The following is a 17,205-nucleotide window of genomic DNA, read 5'->3' on the forward strand; positions in this document are numbered from 1 at the left end:
ATGAACACGTTCAAAATGGTCGTCCCACTCTGAATTACAGGTCGGAAATCCGGGTATCATTTCAGAGCTCTGAATTTTTTTACCTGTAATTCCACGTTGGACAAACGTTCAATTCATTTTTAACAAGTCAGAGCTAGTTTTTTCCGAGTTCCGATAGTTGTACTGCGTTCAAGAAAGCTCAGAACTCAATCTAAAAGCAAAATTAATCCGATTTGATCAGTGATGAAATGGTCAGCTCTAAGCCAAAATCAGCACAGAAACTAACCATGTGACAGCCAAGTCGTAATATTGTGTAATATTGGCAGTGTTATCTTCATATTCCTCTATGGAAGTATAGTATATGTTTATGTGTGTGTATGTAGCCTGTGTGTGTGCTTTCATTGTGTGTGTCAGTCAGTGTGTGCGTGTTTATCGGAGTGCCGCCTTGATGTCTATTCGGGGGCGTATGTCCTGGTAGGCCAGGAGGCAGGGGTCAGTGGAGAGGGTGTCCTGGTACGCCAGGAGGCAGGGGTCAGTGGAGAGGGCGTCCTGGTAGGCCATGAGACAGGGGTCAGTGGAGAGGGCGTCGTGGGTGAAGACAGAGTCGTTGTCGGAGGAGCATGAGCTGGACGTGTCCTCGCACGACGGGGAGTACTGCTCGAACGGTGTGGACAGGTCCAGGTACTGAGAGACATAGAGACAGGGAACAATCAATATGGTCCAGATACTGAGAGACACACAGGGACAATCATTATCTCTGTGGTCAGTGTTGTGCAAGTGCACACTTCACAAGAGCTAGCGCAAGGTTCAGCTAACAGATTAAAAGGAACTAGTTCATGTTCATAGTTCACAATTTAAATTTTGAACTAAGTTAACAGCCCCAAAAAATTAACAGTTCAAGTGCGACTGTTTTCGAACAAAGTTGTGGCTCGTTCAGGTTAATTGGCTCGTCTGTGGCAGTTTACAACCAGCACAAGTACTTTCTCTTATAATTGTTATTTGACCTCTCTTATCTTCTATCACACACTTTGTTTGATTGCTTGCACTATTTTTTATCAGCATTTTATTACTTTATTATCTTTAACTGTTATTTTATACTTTTTTAGATGTATTTGTTAATTTTATATTGTTTTATTTTGTTTATTTTAAGGTGAAGCGCACTTAGTGAAAACACAAAATAAAATAAAAGTCTGATTGGTTGAAATAAAGAAAAATACATTTAAAATCAAGCCAGAGCGGAATAAACAATCAAACTACAATCAGGAATAAAGAGTTTACCTGGAACTTTCATGTTGTGTTGATTTTAGACAAAAACGGTAAGAGAATGTGAATGTTAATCCTAAACCCTAGACTGAAAGTTAACTCACAAACACATAAGCGAGTGAGGCATAGTATTCACGTTGAATGCAAACACTTGCGTAAGAGAAGCATAATGTTACAAGCATTAACGTAGGAGGTAATTGTAGACTAGGCCGAGTAGCAGTCATAATAAACAGCTAGACATTATATTCTTGAGCCAGGTTTACATCCGGGATTCCGTAACAATTGGAGGTTTGTGTTTGTCCCCCCCCCCTCCCCCCAGAGAGAACAAGAAAGCCAGAGAGAGAGAGAGATTTTTCTTCTTTTTGAATATCTTCAGATTTTGTGACTTATGTTACTGGGTAACAATGTCTTTTTGTTTTTCTGTTTTTGTAATTACTAAGTGTTGCTATATGTATGCTTTGGCAATGTAAGATGCACCTTATCATGCCAATAAAGCCCTTTTTGAATTGAATTTGAATTGAGAGAGAGAGAGAGAAAGTCAGCTTTCATTCACTTTTGTGCAGCTCAAATATCTAGTGTACTGAGGACATCTGGCTAGCAGCTTCTCACTGTAAGTGAAGCTATGCTTCATGTGTGCGTGTGCATATACTGTATGCTGGCATGTGCGTGTGTGTCACAATTTTCGTGTTTGTAACTCCATGTGCGTGTGCATTTCAAAAGGTGTGAGTAGACACATGACAGTGAACAGATGCCTCTGTGTGTGTGTGTGCGTGTGTGTGTGTGTGTGTGTGTGTGCGTGCATGTGCGCGTGCATCTGTGCATGCGTGCATATGCGCGTGCGTGTGTGCATGTGCTTGCGAGTGTGTGTGTATGTCTGTGTGTGTCTGTGCATGCATGCGCCTGGACACACACCTCGTCAGAGATAGACAGCAGCACCCTGTCCAGCTCCTCGACCAGTTGTTTGAAGGTGGGTCTCTGGGTGGGAACAGCCTGCCAGCACTCACGCATCTTCATGTAGCTACAGGGGGAAAACACACACAATTATTCCTATGATTTAAATGGCCATTAAGGCTATTCATTCAAACTTCAATTCCTCGCCCGCCCTGCAGCTTGCCGAGCTGGCCCTGCAGCTCGCATACGCAGCTCGGCCGCCGCGCGGCAGCTCGACTGCTGTGTGGCTTCGCCTGCCCTATTGGCGCGCACGGGTGTGTGTGTGTGTTGCTCACAAAATGTTATTGCCCTTAACATGCGTGCGGGTGTGTGTGTGTGTGCCTCTTAAGTTTAGATCAGTGCCTATGACATCATCAGTGTTTTTTTTTACATCATCAGTGATGTCATAAGATGATTTTTGCTCTTATCATCACTGATGACATCATCATCAGTGATGTCACAATGCCTATTACATCATCAGTGGGACAAAAATTGAAACAGAGAACAGAGAACAGAGAACAGACAGAGAACAGAGATTGCCCACTTGTCAATCCTCCTTAACTCATTCAGGGCCAGTTTAGGACTGCCAATATTTAGCACAGGCCAAAGATTTTCATAATTGTTGGTCATCTTTCAAGACCCACAGTAAATTATCTATTAGCACCAGAGTGATTTGCAATACCTCAAAATGAAGATGTGCGTCTCTGGGTTCACCAGGAAAAAAAAGTGAGCTTTTAGCATGTTCTGTACTCTACTTATAGCCATTTATATACACCCTGTTTTCAGCCAAAAAGTCTCTGTGAGAAAAGAAATTGCAGAAAATGGCATTTATGTACACAGCACACAATATCAGGCAGAACTCGCTCTCAATTCTTTTATTTTGAACTGTATTGACATCAGACATGTAAATATTATTCATTATGACACAAATGACAAAATATATATATATATATATATATATATATATATATATATATGAAGTGCTTTTTTTACATTCAACAATACAGTTTGCTCAGTGTGAGTGAGTGTACAGACAGACACACAGACAGACAGACAGACAGACAGACAGACAGACACACCGACAGACAGACAGACACACACACACACACACACACACACACACACACACACACGATCCCCCTTTTAGATTTCTAACCCCACTTAGGATAAGCAATAACCACGCCCTGTGGCGCTGGGATTGGCCAGGAGCAACACTGGAGGGCACGCAGCCCTCTGTGTGAAAGCCATTTATGTGGTGAGGCTGTGTGGAGGAGGAGAACAGCTTCTCCTCCTCCACACAGGAGAACAGCTTCTCCTCCTCCACACAGTTGTGACTCCGTCTCGTCTCTTTCGGGCTGGCACATAGGAACGGGGTCCAGGGACCAGGATCGATCATGTTGGTCACGGGTTTGACTACTGCGGTTTCGATGTCCGCTGCTGTGCAGCAAGTCGATCAGCTCTGCAGCGCGGCGAGGGGGCATTTCAATGGCGTTTCTCCTCTGCAACAAGGAAGCGCGTTTCCTTTCCACCTTCTTCCTAATTTCAAACAACAGCTGCGGTATGTGTTTGATAACGTGCTGTCGGCTTGAGTTTGAGGTTAGGGACCCGAAACTATGTCACAGGCTGGGTAAGTGTTTCAACTATGCGCTGCACTCATAAAAACAAAAACACGTCAAACACGTCATTGGCCCTCTGGGCTATTCCTGATAACATGTCAAAGACGTCATTGGCCCTGAATGAGTTAACTATAATGCCAACAGTGTCTGTCTGTCTGTCTGTCTGTCTGTCTCTCTCTCTGTCTCTCTGTCCTTCGCGTATCTCGAGAACCGTTGGTCGGATCGACTTCAAACTTCGGGAGTACACTGAGGGGGACCCGACGGAGTGCCATGCCCTGTTTTCGTTCAATCCGGCATAGCACCACCTACTGGCAAAAAAATGTGGTTTAGCTCAAGAACCGTTCGTCCGATCGACTAGGCCACACAAAGTGGTTTATCTTGAGAAACATTTGTCAGATTGACTTCAAACTTGGGAAGTACGCTGCTCGGACCCCGATGGAGTGTGGTGCCGCATTTCATCCAATTTGGACTTATTCCAGGACTGTCTGTATGTCTGTCCTTCGCGTATCTCGAGAACCGTTTGTCGGATCGACTTCAAACTTGGGGAGTGCGCTTAGGGGGACCTGACGGAGTGCAGTGTGTGCGCGGGGGGGAAGCGCCCACGGGGTGGTGCATGGGGGAACGGGCACTGCACTAGTTTTATATAATAAGAGAAGATGAAAACAAAGAAAAGCAGTGTTCTCTAATGCACCAACTAATGGTCATAAAGCACAGCAGACGTCTTCACTGGGAAGGCGTGGTGGACAGATATGTTAGTCTGCACACCAGAAAATCCAAAACCACTTTTCAACCGTTGTGTTGTGTTGTTATTTATTCGACAAGCAGGTTTCAATCCCTTTTGAAACTTTTCACTTCCATTCTGTGCGAGTTAAAAATGTTTTTTCCCCCCCTCGATATTGGGGGATTTTTACATTTTTACTTTTTCTAATTCGATAAATAAATTAATGACTGCTTGGATGGAAACCCTGCTATATTGACAGTATGTTTCTACAACCCAATATTATTTTGTAATACCCCAAAACTGTTCTTTATCTGTGAACCAGTCAAAATATCCCGCAGAAATGTCAAATGTTGATGATAGAGTAGAGAAAGGCATCTTGAGGTCATATGAAAAGGGAATTAGCTCAGGGCAAAAATTCCCCTAAGAAATCTTAGAATGCCCCTAAAAACCATGATTGAGGGGCAAAAATTTCCCCCAAGATTTCAATAATTTTATTTCCATTCATTTCATTCTTTATCATCTTCTATATCCATCAATAAAATCAATCAATCAATCAATCAATCAATCAACAGTTAGTGAAGTAAGGTCTTCCTGCTTACAGTTCATGTGTGCAGTTGGAGGGTTTGTCCATACGGTGTCCTTCCTTCAGCAGCTTGAACAGCTCCTCCACAGGGATACCAGGGTACGGCGAGCCGCCAAGGGTGAAGATCTCCCACATGAGCACCCCAAACGACCAGCTGAAAAAGGAGGAACCAGAAGAACCAGATGGTCATGTAGAGTCTCAAAAAAGCTGTGGGCAACCCTTAAGGTATTAGGGACGAAGGAAAAGCCCAAAAATATATATAGGTTTGAATATCAAGCAAGATTCAAGATTCAAGATTTTTTTTTTATTGTCACTCCATGGTACAAGTATCACGTGTGAAATTCTTGTGCTGTGGACTCCGTTTACAACATAGTGCAAATAGTACAAATATAACAGGGCATATGGGTGCAAAAACAACAAGAGACACAACAAGCAATAAGGCAGTATAGTGATAAGACAAGTCAGAGACAGTGGCATATTCACTGCACATAGGTGCACGTGTCGGGTGCATACTTTAGACGTGCTTAAACATTTTAAATTCTGCGTATTTGACATACAGGTGCAAATAACATATTCCTTATTAAACATACAATTAAACTCGGCATTTTAAATTCGGCGTATTTGACATACAGGTGCAAATAGCATATTCCTTATTAAACATACAATTAAACGTTAGACATACGTAATGGTAGCAGCTACAGTACGGTACAGTGCGGCTACTACACTATTTGTGTATGTTAAGGAGTCTCGTGGCCTGCGGGAAGAAACTGTTCCTCAAGCGATTTGTGCGTGCTTTCGGAACCCTGTATCTTCTCCCTGAGGGTAGCAGGGACAACAGGCTGTTGTGGGGATGGTTTGTGTCTTTGATGATCTTCAGGGACCTCCTGAGGCACCGCTGTTTATACAGTTCATGCAGATCTGGCAACTCACATTCTGTTACGTGCTGTGCCGCGTGTCTCACTCTCCGTAGCGCCCTGCGGTCCATGGTGGTACAGTTCCCGTACCAGGTGGTGAAGCCGCCAGTCAGCAGGCTTTCAATGGTGCCTCTGTAGAAGTCTCTGAGGATTTCTTTCCTTAGCCCAAATTTCTTCAGGCGCTTGAGTCCGTGTATTCGCTGTTGGGCCTTTTTGACGACAGTGGCGGTGTGGCCGGCCCAAGTCAGGTCCTGGTGGATATTGACTCCCAGGTACTTGAAGCTGTCCACCCTTTCCACCACTGTGCCGTTGATGGTGATTGGGGGGTGTGCGCCCCCCCCCCCCCCCCCTTCCTGTAGTCTACAATGATCTCCTTGGTCTTGGAGACGTTCAGAGAGAGGTGGTTGTCGTGGCACCATTGTTCCAGGGCCCCCACCTCCTCTCTGTAGGCCGTCTCGTCGCTCCCCGAGATCAGCCCCACGACTGCTGTGTCGTCTGCAAACTTCACGATGGTGTTAGAGGTTTGAGTCGCCACGCAGTCGTGGGTGTAGAGGTCGTACCAGAAGGGGCTGGAGACGCACCCCTGGGGCGCTCCTATGCTGATGGTCAGTGGGGAGGAGGTGAGGTTGCCCACCCTCACCACCTGGCGGCGGTCTGTCAGGAAATCCAGGATCCAGTCGCACATTGCTGTGTTAAGTCCCAGGTCCTTGAGCTTGCATACCAGCCTGGAGGGTACTATGGTGTTGAATGCTGAGCTGTAGTCCACGAACAGCATTCTTACGTAGGTGTCCTTCCCCTCCAGGTGGGACAGGGCGGTGTGGAGCACGTGTGCTACTGCATGAGAGAGGTGGCAGGGGGGGGAGGAGAGGAGGTGGCAGGGGGGGAGGAGAGGAGGGGAGGGGTGGTGGGGGGAGAGAGGTGGCAGGGGGGGAGGAGAGGAGGTGGCAGGGGGGGAGGAGAGGAGGGGGGGTGGTGGGGGAGGAGAGGAGGAGGGAGGGGGGGGGGTGATGGGGGGGAGGAGAGGAGGAGAGGGGTGGGAGAGGAGGGGGGGAGGAGGGGAGGCGCTCTGGCAGAGGGGTTGAACCTGGCGTAGAACGCGTTGAATTCGTCTGGCAGGGTGGGTGACCCTTTGTTTTTTATGATCAATTATTTATTCGTATTTTCATAAACAATACAGTCCACACACCAAAAGAACCACAAATATATAACAAACAAATAAAGTCATACAAAACAAAAATCAAACTAAACCTAACCACTATTCTAAGAAAAGAAAAGAAAAACAGTGTCACATCAGCAGCCCACAAACACTATTGCAAAAGCCCCCGGCATAAACATCAGCTTAAATAAAATAAAATAAAACATCTTCCCATCATAGTCCATTCACAAAATCCAAATATTTCCCCCATTTCTGAACATATTTCTCCGACTGGTTAATGAGACGAAGAGAGAGTTTCTCGTATGCTGCCACCGTCCCCAGCTGAGAGAGCCATACATTCACTGAGGGTAAATCAGCCGACTTCCACTCATGAACTAGAATTTTCCTGCCAAGCATAAGAGCTGTATGGATCCAGTCTGCTTCAGACTTGGGGAGGTTGTGCAATGGTAGAGGATCACCAAGAATAAACAAACTAGAAGAGAATGGAACATCCTGCCCAATTATCCCTTTAATTTTTTCGTGAATGGCTGTCCAAAAAAATTGGGCTTTAGGGCAAGCCCACATAAGATGTACCAGAGTACCATCCGTGATGTTACATCTCCAACACTCTGGGCTCTCCCTCAGCTTAGCTCTGAATAGCTTTACAGGAGTCCAATAGATTTTATTTATAATCTTAAACTGGATCAGTCTTGTTTTAATCTCCCTAGACACTTTCTTTACATTCCTTAAGATTTTTTTCCATGTCTCATCAGAAAATGACATATTCAAATCAACTTCCCAACCCACTTTAAGAAAACCAAACTTAGTATCTGATTGAGTCAAAAGCATGGAATAGTATTTTGAAGCTTCGTGTCCACTTCCAAATAACTCCAGAATTAAAGAGGGGGTATTCGAGTTCAGAGGTTTGGAAGGAGGCAGTCCGAATGTCTGAATTAATAGATGCCTCATTTGACGATACCTCCAGCCCTGGCTTTCAGGTAAATCAAACTGTTGTTGTAAAGCAGTAAATGATTTTATATTGTCCCCCAGGTAAAGGTCCCCCAAAACAAGGATGCCCCTATCCACCCAGACCTTCCAAATAAATGGTTTCTTATCTATATTAAGCTTAGCGTTCAGCCAGATACCTGAAGACAAATTCAAAAAAGGATCAAAATTTAGTATTACAGCCGACCTTTTCCAAATCCATTGCATATGCTGGAGTATTGGGTGAGTCTGGGCATCCTTCGGCAATTTTGCCGATATATAATAAATAGAGGGGATAGCCTCACAGAGGGCCTTTTCCATAGAAAACCACGGTGGAGCGCGCTCAGGAGGTAGAGTCCAATGGGCCAGGTGCCTCAAACCAAAAGCCTGATAATATAAAAGCAGATTTGGAATACCTAGTCCTCCCTGGTCCACTGGCCTCTGTAACCTACGCAAGTTAATTCTAGGGCGCTTATTGTTCCAGAGAAATGTATTACAAAGCCTATCGAACTGCTTAAAGTACCTCAGAGGAATCCTTATTGGCAGTGCCTGAAGTAGGTAATTAAACTTTGGTACACAAGTCATCTTCACAATGTTAGCCTTACCCCACATTGAAATTAAAAGGGGGGCCCATCTCTCTATATCTACTTTAAATTGACCTAGCAATGGCTCAAAATTTATACTAATTAGCTCTGAGAGCTTAGGGGGGAAGGTTATGCCCAGATATCTAATGCCCTCCGTGGGCCATCTAAAGTTTCCAGACTGAAACAAGGATTTGGGGCAATAAGCCGTTAGTGGAAGAGCTTCCGATTTCAGCCAGTTAACTTTATAGCCTGAGAGCTTGGAAAATGAGTCTATTATCTTAAATAATGCAAAAAGGGACCTCTCTGGATCTGAAACAAATAGAAGAATGTCATCTGCATACAACATCAGCTTATGCAAATCCTGACCAATCTGTATACCAGGGAAAGCTGGGTCTAGGCGAATAGCTGAAGCTAGAGGCTCTATTGCCAGGGCGAAGAGCCCAGGGCTCAAAGGATCCCCCTGTCTTGGGGTGGGTGACCCTTTGAAGTCAGTGGCAGCATGGAGTCCTCTCCACAGGTGTCTGGGGTTGTTGGAGTCCAGTTTTGCCTCCAGCTGCCTTCCATATTCTCTCCGCGCTTTTTTTATTGTAGCTCGGAGGGCGTATTTCGTCTGCTTGTATTGTTATGGGGTCCCGGACTTGAAGGCGGTGGTCCGGGCGTGGAGTGCAGCCCGGACATCACAGTTAATCCAGGGTTTCTGGTTTGGCATTATTTTGGTTATTTTTTTGGGGATTATGTCCTCTGTGCATTTTTGTATGAAGCCTGTTACCATGTCTGCATAATCGTCCAGGTCTCCTGCAGCCTTGAACTCTTCCCATGCTTTGCTAAGGCTACAGTCGCTAACAGTTTTAATCTGTTTTTTTTACAACCATAGCAGACGACTTAGGGCAGAAACTTCCTCTTAACACCAAAGGACTTTGACGAACCTCTAGTAAAAAAGGACTATCAGTCTAAAGGGATCCTAGAGGAACAGTTCTCTCTTTCCCAACTATCAATCACAACAATCACCAAAATGCTCAGTGGTCTGGATTCCAACAAAGCCACTGGCTTGAATGCCATCCCAGCCAAGTTCCTGAGAGACGCCGTAGAGGTCATTGCCCCATATGTCACACACATGATAAATCTTTCAATTTCATAATCAAAGGTCCCACAGGAATGTAAAAAGAGCTGTGCCGTAATATCATCTTGTAAGCTTTGTGCTTGTTTGGGTTGATGAAATTGGTCGCTTGCTCACTGGGTGTAATTCACTTCAGCCTATTCTTGCAGCAGAGAACTGTGTGTGTGTGTGTGTGTGTGTGTGTGTGTGTGTGTGTGTGTGTGTGTGTGTGTGTGTGTGTGTGTGTGTGAGTTTGACTTACACGTCACTCTGGTGTGTGTAGACTGACTCGGTCACACCGGGCAGAGAACATGTGTGAGTGTGAGTGTGTGTGTGTGTGTGTGTGTGTGTGCGTGTGTGTGTGTGTGTGTGTGTGTGTGTGTGTGTGTGTGTGTGTGTGTGTGCGTGCGTGTGTGGGTGTGTGTGTGTGGGTGTGTGTGTGTGTGTGTGTGTGTGTGTGTGTGTGTGTGTGTGTGAGTTTGACTTACACGTCGCTCTGGTGTGTGTAGACTGACTTGGTCAAACCGGGCAGAGAACATGTGTGTGTGTGTGTGTGTGCGTGCGTGCGTGCGTGCGTGCGTGCGTGCGTGCGTGCGTGCGTGCGTGCGTGCGCGCGCGTGCGTGCGTGCGTGTGTGTGAGACTTACACGTCACTCTGGTGTGTGTAGACTCGGTCAAACAGGGCCTCGGGTGCCATCCACTTCACCGGCAGCCGGCCCTGAAGAGCAGACACAGACTGTTGCTAGAGCTTCTGTGCCTTTCTGTTAGCACCAGCACAGCCCAGGCAGCCAAACACAACACCTCTCACCCCATCTATATCACTCTGTCTCCATCTCTCGCTCTCTCTTTTCCTTTTTTCATCAAGTGTTTTTGCACCCCCCCCCCCCTCCCCCCCTTTCTCCTTGATAGACGGTTTCAACTCGATGACAAAAACATTCTAAATTCCCCCCAGCGTACTTCCTGTTGCAGTGTTTGCTAGTACAATAACTGACAGGACATAAGCTAGGTTCCAAACTGTTCCCTGCCTAGAGCAGGGATACTCAACTTGCTTTGCCCGGGGGCCACTTTTGTAAAATGACAGGAGGTCAGGGGCCAGTTAATAAACACAGATTAATATACATTTTTCTGTAGCGGATTGTAGGTTTATGGGGGTGTGTGAGAGCAAAGGTATTGATTGATTGCTTATTAATTGGTTGTTGATCATTATCAACTCTGTTCCATAATGATGAAATTCGATTAGCTCATAGAAGTTCCATCTAGCCCAGTACATTTCCACAGCTACCTTGATCCTTCATAAGAGACAATACAACCTTGGTCTGGTCACAAGACAAAATACATGTTATCTCCCTTCAGGAATGCTCTGCAGATGGAGAGCAGAGTCCACAAAATACATCTTAGAAGAGAGCCATAGATCATTATGGAACAGAGTTGATAATGATCAACAACCAATTAATAAGCAATCAATCAAAATTTTGCTCTCACAGGTGTCAGTTGGAGTTTAGTCTGACAATTTTGTGCACTCAGGATAGTTAGTTAAATTAGTTAAGTACATAAGTGGCTGGGTGGCGAGCAGACGGCAGTATTTGACGATTTAGTTGGAGCTCAGTCAAACTTTTTTTAACATTAGTTTTCATTGTGAATTAGAAAATGGTCGGGGGGTCATTTATAACTAGTTTTACGTGTTCAAACTTCAAACCAAGCAATTCAGCTGTATTTGGAATCATGAGGGACATAGAACATTTCACCCAGCCCAAAACTTAAAAAAATTGCATGTGAGTAGACATTTTGTTTATAAGTTTTGGTCCATGCGAAATGTTATATGGTCTATAATGTTCTGAATATAGCTGAATCGCTTGGCTTGACCAAGTAAAACCCAGAACAGGGCGCAACTTTGGCATTCTATTGTACTTGGACAATTCTCTGTCCCGGGTTGTAGCTCTGTCAATCTGGTGAGAGCTGCAGACTAGCACATGCCTCCTCCGATGTGCAGTCGCCAGCCGCTATATACTTTTCACCTGACAGCCAGGAGTTTCACCGGCAGGACCATAGCACGTGGGAGGATCACACTATTCCCCCAGTTCCCCTCCCCCCAAACAGGTGCCCCGGCCGGACACATACCCTTAATCCAGCTTCCCACCCACAGTCACGGCCAATTGTACCTGTATGGACGCCCCGACCACACCGGAGGTAACACGGGAGCTCGAACCTGCACTACCCGGACGCCATATCTCTCTCTGTCTCCTCCTGCTCATTTCTTTCTATCTCGCCTAGGATACTTTTTTCTTTCTCCCTCGCTCTCCTTCTCCCTCCTCATCTCCCAACTCTTTTGTAATTAAGTCCCATTATGCCTGCTGCCAATCAGGGGCAAACATCAAACATCTGTCTTGGAGAGCAAACGGAGCCAGGCAGGAGGGGGCTGGATGTGGCGCAGACAGAGGCCGCCATGTTTACAAGCAGGGCCAGTAAACCACTTCTGACAGTGGACAGAGAGTTTCACCATCCACTTTAACCTCTTCACAACCAACACACACTTTAGGGATTCAGTGCCTTGCTCACGGACACTTTGGCAGCGCCGATGCTTGAACCCAGGTCCCCTGGTTGAAGGATTCTCTCGTTATGTCTAACCTGCCTACCTCGATTTACCGGCACACTACCCCATTTATCAACTATGGAAAACAGGACCAGAATTGAGCGTATTCCTGAAAACACACTGCTGGAAACTCGTCCCTGTTAATGACTACTCACATTGGTGGTTTTTTTGTAGTAGTCAATCTGGTGGACTCCTCTGGCGAGGCCGAAGTCTGCGATTTTCATCACATTGTCCTCCGTCACCAGGACGTTTCTGGCTGCCAAATCTCTGTGGATGCACTGCAGAGAGAGAGAGAGAGAAAAAGAGAGAGAGACACAGAGACAGAGAGAGAGAGAGAGAGAGAGAGAGAGAGAAAGAGAGAGACACAGAGAGAGAGAGACACACAGAGAGAGAGAGAGACAGAGAGAGAGAGAGAAATGAGGACTCACAAAATCAAAATCTCTAAAGCAACATGGGTTGTAGGCCAAGTGGGTCTCCAGATGACAAGGCCCAGTCTGAACCTATCAAAACACCCGAAGCTATGTTGTTGATCATGTTGTCTTATTCTCTATTTCTCCCGCTGTTGTTTTGTCTTCCATCCATTTGAGCTTTGGCAGTGGTGTCAATGAACAGTCCTGCCATTCTCCATGCAAATGAGAGACGGAGAGAGTGAAGTGGAGGTGCACTCTGTCACACATTGCACAAGACTATTTTAAAGTTTCATGTTCTTCTGAATTTAGCTTTCTGAAATTACACGTCTGTGGTTTTACTCTTTGGAGAGACCAAGTAAAAACACATACAGTAAGACGGGGAGAAAGGAATGAAGTTTTTGTCCAAAATGAAAAGACACAGGAGTCGAAAGTCAACACACAGTGCCGCATTTTAGCGAATGCAACAGAATTAAAACATCTTTAAATAGAAAGCCGGGAGTTAGATGAAAAACAACCATTTGGGGGGGAGGGGGGCGCTGGTTGGCCGCATTGAATGGATGTCATTAAGTTTATTTTGGTTTTCATTTGAAATAGACATGGGTTTTGTGGGGATGTGCGAAATGAAACAGCCTTGGTTTGTGGGTCTCCCTGTAATGGAGGGGTAGTTTCAGGCTCCTGCATTCTTAGGCCACAGAGCCAGAAACCTGATGCCTACACCCAGACGGCTCTGCTGCCTGTTTGTTAACAGATACACCCAGACGGCTCTGCTGCCTGTTTGCTAACAGATACACCCAGACGACTCTGCTGCCTGTTTGCTAACAGATACACCCAGACGGCTCTGCTGTCTGTTTGCTAACAGATACACCCAGATGGCTCTGCTGTCTGTTTGCTAACAGATACACCCAGACGGCTCTGCTGTCTGTTTGCTAACAGATACACCCAGATGACGGCTCTGCTGCCTGTTTGCTAACAGATACACCCAGACGGCTCTGCTGCCTGTATGCTAACAGATACACCCAGACGGCTCTGCTGCCTGTTTGCTAACAGATACACCCAGACGGCTCTGCTGCCTGTTTGCTAACAGATACACCCAGATGATGGCCCAGCTGCCTGTTTGCTAACAGATACACCCAGACGACGGCCCTGCTGTCTGTTTGCTAACAGATACACCCAGACAGCTCTGCTGCCTGTTTGCTAACAGATACACCCAAACGGCGGCTCTGCTGCCTGTTTGCTAACAGATACATCCAGACGACGGCCCTGCTGTCTGTTTGCTAACAGATACACCCAGACGGCTCTGCTGCCTGTTTGCTAACAGATACACCTAGACGGCTCTGCTGCCTGTTTGCTAACAGATACACCCAGACGACTCTGCGGCCTGTTTGCTAACAGATACACCCAGACGACAGCTCTGCTGCCTGTTTGCTAACAGATACACCCAGACAGCTCTGCTGCCTGTTTGCTAACAGATACACCCAGACAGCTCTGCTGCCTGTTTGCTAACCGATACACCCAGACGACAGCTCTGCTGCCTGTTTGCTAACAGATACACCCAGACAACGGCTCTGCTGCCTGTTTGCTAACAGATACACCCAGACGGCTCTGCTGCCTGTTTGTTAACAGATACACCAGACAGCTCTGCTGCCTGTTTGTTAACAGATACACCAGACAGCTCTGCTGTCTGTTTGCTAACAGATACACCCAGATGACGGCTCTGCTGCCTGTTTGCTAACAGATACACCCAGACAGCTCTGCTGCCTGTAACAGATACACCCAGACGACGGCTCTGCTGCCTGTTTGCTAACAGATACACCCAGACGACGGCTCTGCTGCCTGTTTGCTAACAGATACACCCAGACGACAGCTCTGCTGCCTGTTTGCTAACAGATACACCCAGACGGCTCTGCTGCCTGTTTGCTAACAGATACACCCAGACAATGGCTCTGCCACAGCAGACGATTGGATGGAGAGGGGTAAACAGCAGACAGATGGATGGAGAGGGGTAAACAGCAGACAGATGGATGGAGAGGGGTAAACAGCAGTGTGAACCTCCACCAAGCACTCTGTTCAGGAATGCCTCTCTGAGCCCAGAGACACCGGCTGCCAGACAAAGACGTGTTGATAAGAAGGACGGAGATAGAGAAACTACTTTGAGACTGTAGTTGACCAAACTACATCTCAACTACTAAAAAAAAACATGTCAAACTAAAACTACTTTCAAAAAGTACATCCAAACTACATCACGTGAAGTTATCACAATCTGAGTCTGAATCTCATATTGTTACAGAGGTACAACTGACCTGACACTGAGTAAATTGTAGGTGTGTTTGATTTAGGGACAGAGGTAGGCAACAGCACTCACATTAGAAGTAGTTCTTGAAGTTTTAATAGGGGCAAAAACAGATTGATTTAGGGACCAGGGCAGGCCAGTCCTCACTTAGGCAGCCAGAGGATGTGTTTTAAGGAGAGGATACGGAGCTATTAATGAGGTGGAATCAGGAAAATGCTAAATTTCTAGGGAAATTCGATCATAGACATCTTGGACGCAAACTACAGGTGATTTTAATCAAAGTTGATTGTCATTAAATTACAACCTGGTCCAATGAGCTGATGGCATTGTATCATATTGTATGGCAAAAACATCATAAGAATACTATGAATGTGTAGTTTGCAATGACCTACCTAAACTACATAAGCCAAAGTACTTAACTACTCAAAAGGCTACTGAGATTTGAATGTAGTTACACTACCACCAAATTGAGAGTGAAAGAAAGACAGAAAGACACAGAGAGAGAGGAGGAGAGAGAGGGGATCAAACCCCCATAGGCCAAACTCCTCCATTTGAAAGCCAAGTGCCCAACTAAAGAGTACGCAGAGGAACTCAACCCTAATGACAATCCCCCTCGAGGCTTCACTCATTCCCTTGAAGACCCAAACCAAAGCAGGTAGAGCTGATCCCAGACCTGATATTACAGAAATCCACAGCCCCTTCAGGCGTATAGAGAGCAGGCAGAGCTGATCCCAGACCTGATATTACAGAAATCCACAGCCCCTTCAGGCGTATAGAGAGCAGGCAGAGCTGATCCCAGACCTGATATTACAGAAATCCACAGCCCCTTCAGGCTTATAGAGAGCAGGCAGAGCTGATCCCAGACCTGATATTACAGAAATCCACAGCCCCTTGAGGCTTATAGCTCATCAAGTTAATAAACATTTTACTATCCTGCTGCCAGCCCACGGCTAGAATTCCTAAGCCTGGGGATATGGCAACATTTGAAATGGATGAAGGTATGTAGATGGAAGCTAAACGTCCCCATGGGCTAAGGCCTCCAATTTTGAAGTTATATTCCTAAAAAAAACAAAAACAGAAACCATTCACCTCTGGCTGACACCAACAGTGAAATTATTTTCTTTGCTTGTCTCAATAGTATTGGATCATAGGGTATGGCATGGATCATAGGGTATGGCAAACATAGTTTCAAATTACATTCCAGCTCTTATCCTCAGCAGCTTACAGCGAGGGCTGTAAGCTGCTAAATTGACGACATTACAGTCAGCTGTTAGTAAAATAAGTAAGGTAGTAAGCTGTTAGTAAAATAGGTAAGGTAGTAAGTAAGGGCTACAAAATATTCCTAGGACTGTAGCCTCAAAGTGCCGATTGTAAATATCGCGGCAAAATGAAAGTGGAGATTAAATCAGAACCTAAATAGCTTTCTGATATCAGTTCAAAGCAGTTTCCAAACTTTAAACTTGGCCACCTCCTGGACATCAACAACCATGAAATGATCGCTGGGAAAGTTCCATAACCAATCCATTTGACACAACGTCAACTAGATTCTCAGATGCACCGCTACTAGAAGCTGTTTGCCTTTAAGCTGAACTTACCCTTTTGGAGGCCAGGTACTCCATTCCTCTTGCCACCTGGTAGGCGCAGGACAGCAGGTCTTTGAAGGTAAGCTGCTCCTCGGGCACCTTGGTCACATCAAAGGTGTAGTCCATGCCTGGGGGGCGGCGGGCCCGCAGGTACTCCCTCAAACTGCCTTTGGAGGCATACTCCACCAACACATACAGAGGGCCTGGGAGAGAGCAAACAGGAAGAGGCAGAGGATGGGCTTATTTGTATTGTCATCGTAGCCTGGAGGCATGGGACCACCATAGTTGAAACTCACTAAATTAGGACAGATGGTTGGTTTGAGGGGTGGTAGGATGGTTTTGTCTCCAAAATAAGGGGGTGCATGTCATGATGTGTGTTAACAAGGAGGAAGCTGTCCTCTTTCATCATCCCCTGGAGAGATGACGGGTGCTAGAGTCAAAACCACCGGCTCAACTTGACTGACTCTGGATAGAACGGATAGCAGGGGCACTGTCCATCCAACCTACTAATTTCTAATGGGCAAATTA

The 17,205-nt window shown here is 45.9% G+C and overlaps 1 protein-coding gene across 1 annotated transcript in view; it reads right to left on the reverse strand.

Moving 5' to 3' along the window:
* Positions 1-278: 278 nt before the first annotated feature.
* Positions 279-17,205, reverse strand: part of fgfr4 (fibroblast growth factor receptor 4) — a gene marked incomplete at its 5' end in the record, with an annotated part of 46,797 nt that continues 29,870 nt past the window's right edge. Inside the window, 6 exons of the mRNA XM_083636486.1 lie at positions 279-663; positions 2,155-2,260; positions 5,109-5,246; positions 10,452-10,522; positions 12,550-12,672; positions 16,690-16,880. Of these exons, the coding sequence (XP_083492612.1) occupies positions 409-663; positions 2,155-2,260; positions 5,109-5,246; positions 10,452-10,522; positions 12,550-12,672; positions 16,690-16,880 (884 nt within the window). The 3' untranslated portion in view covers positions 279-408. The remainder of the gene's footprint in view (positions 664-2,154; positions 2,261-5,108; positions 5,247-10,451; positions 10,523-12,549; positions 12,673-16,689; positions 16,881-17,205) is intronic.

Source organism: Poromitra crassiceps (genome assembly GCF_964638095.1).
Source record: "Poromitra crassiceps genome assembly, chromosome: 1".
NCBI classification, from domain to species: domain Eukaryota; kingdom Metazoa; phylum Chordata; class Actinopteri; order Beryciformes; family Melamphaidae; genus Poromitra; species Poromitra crassiceps.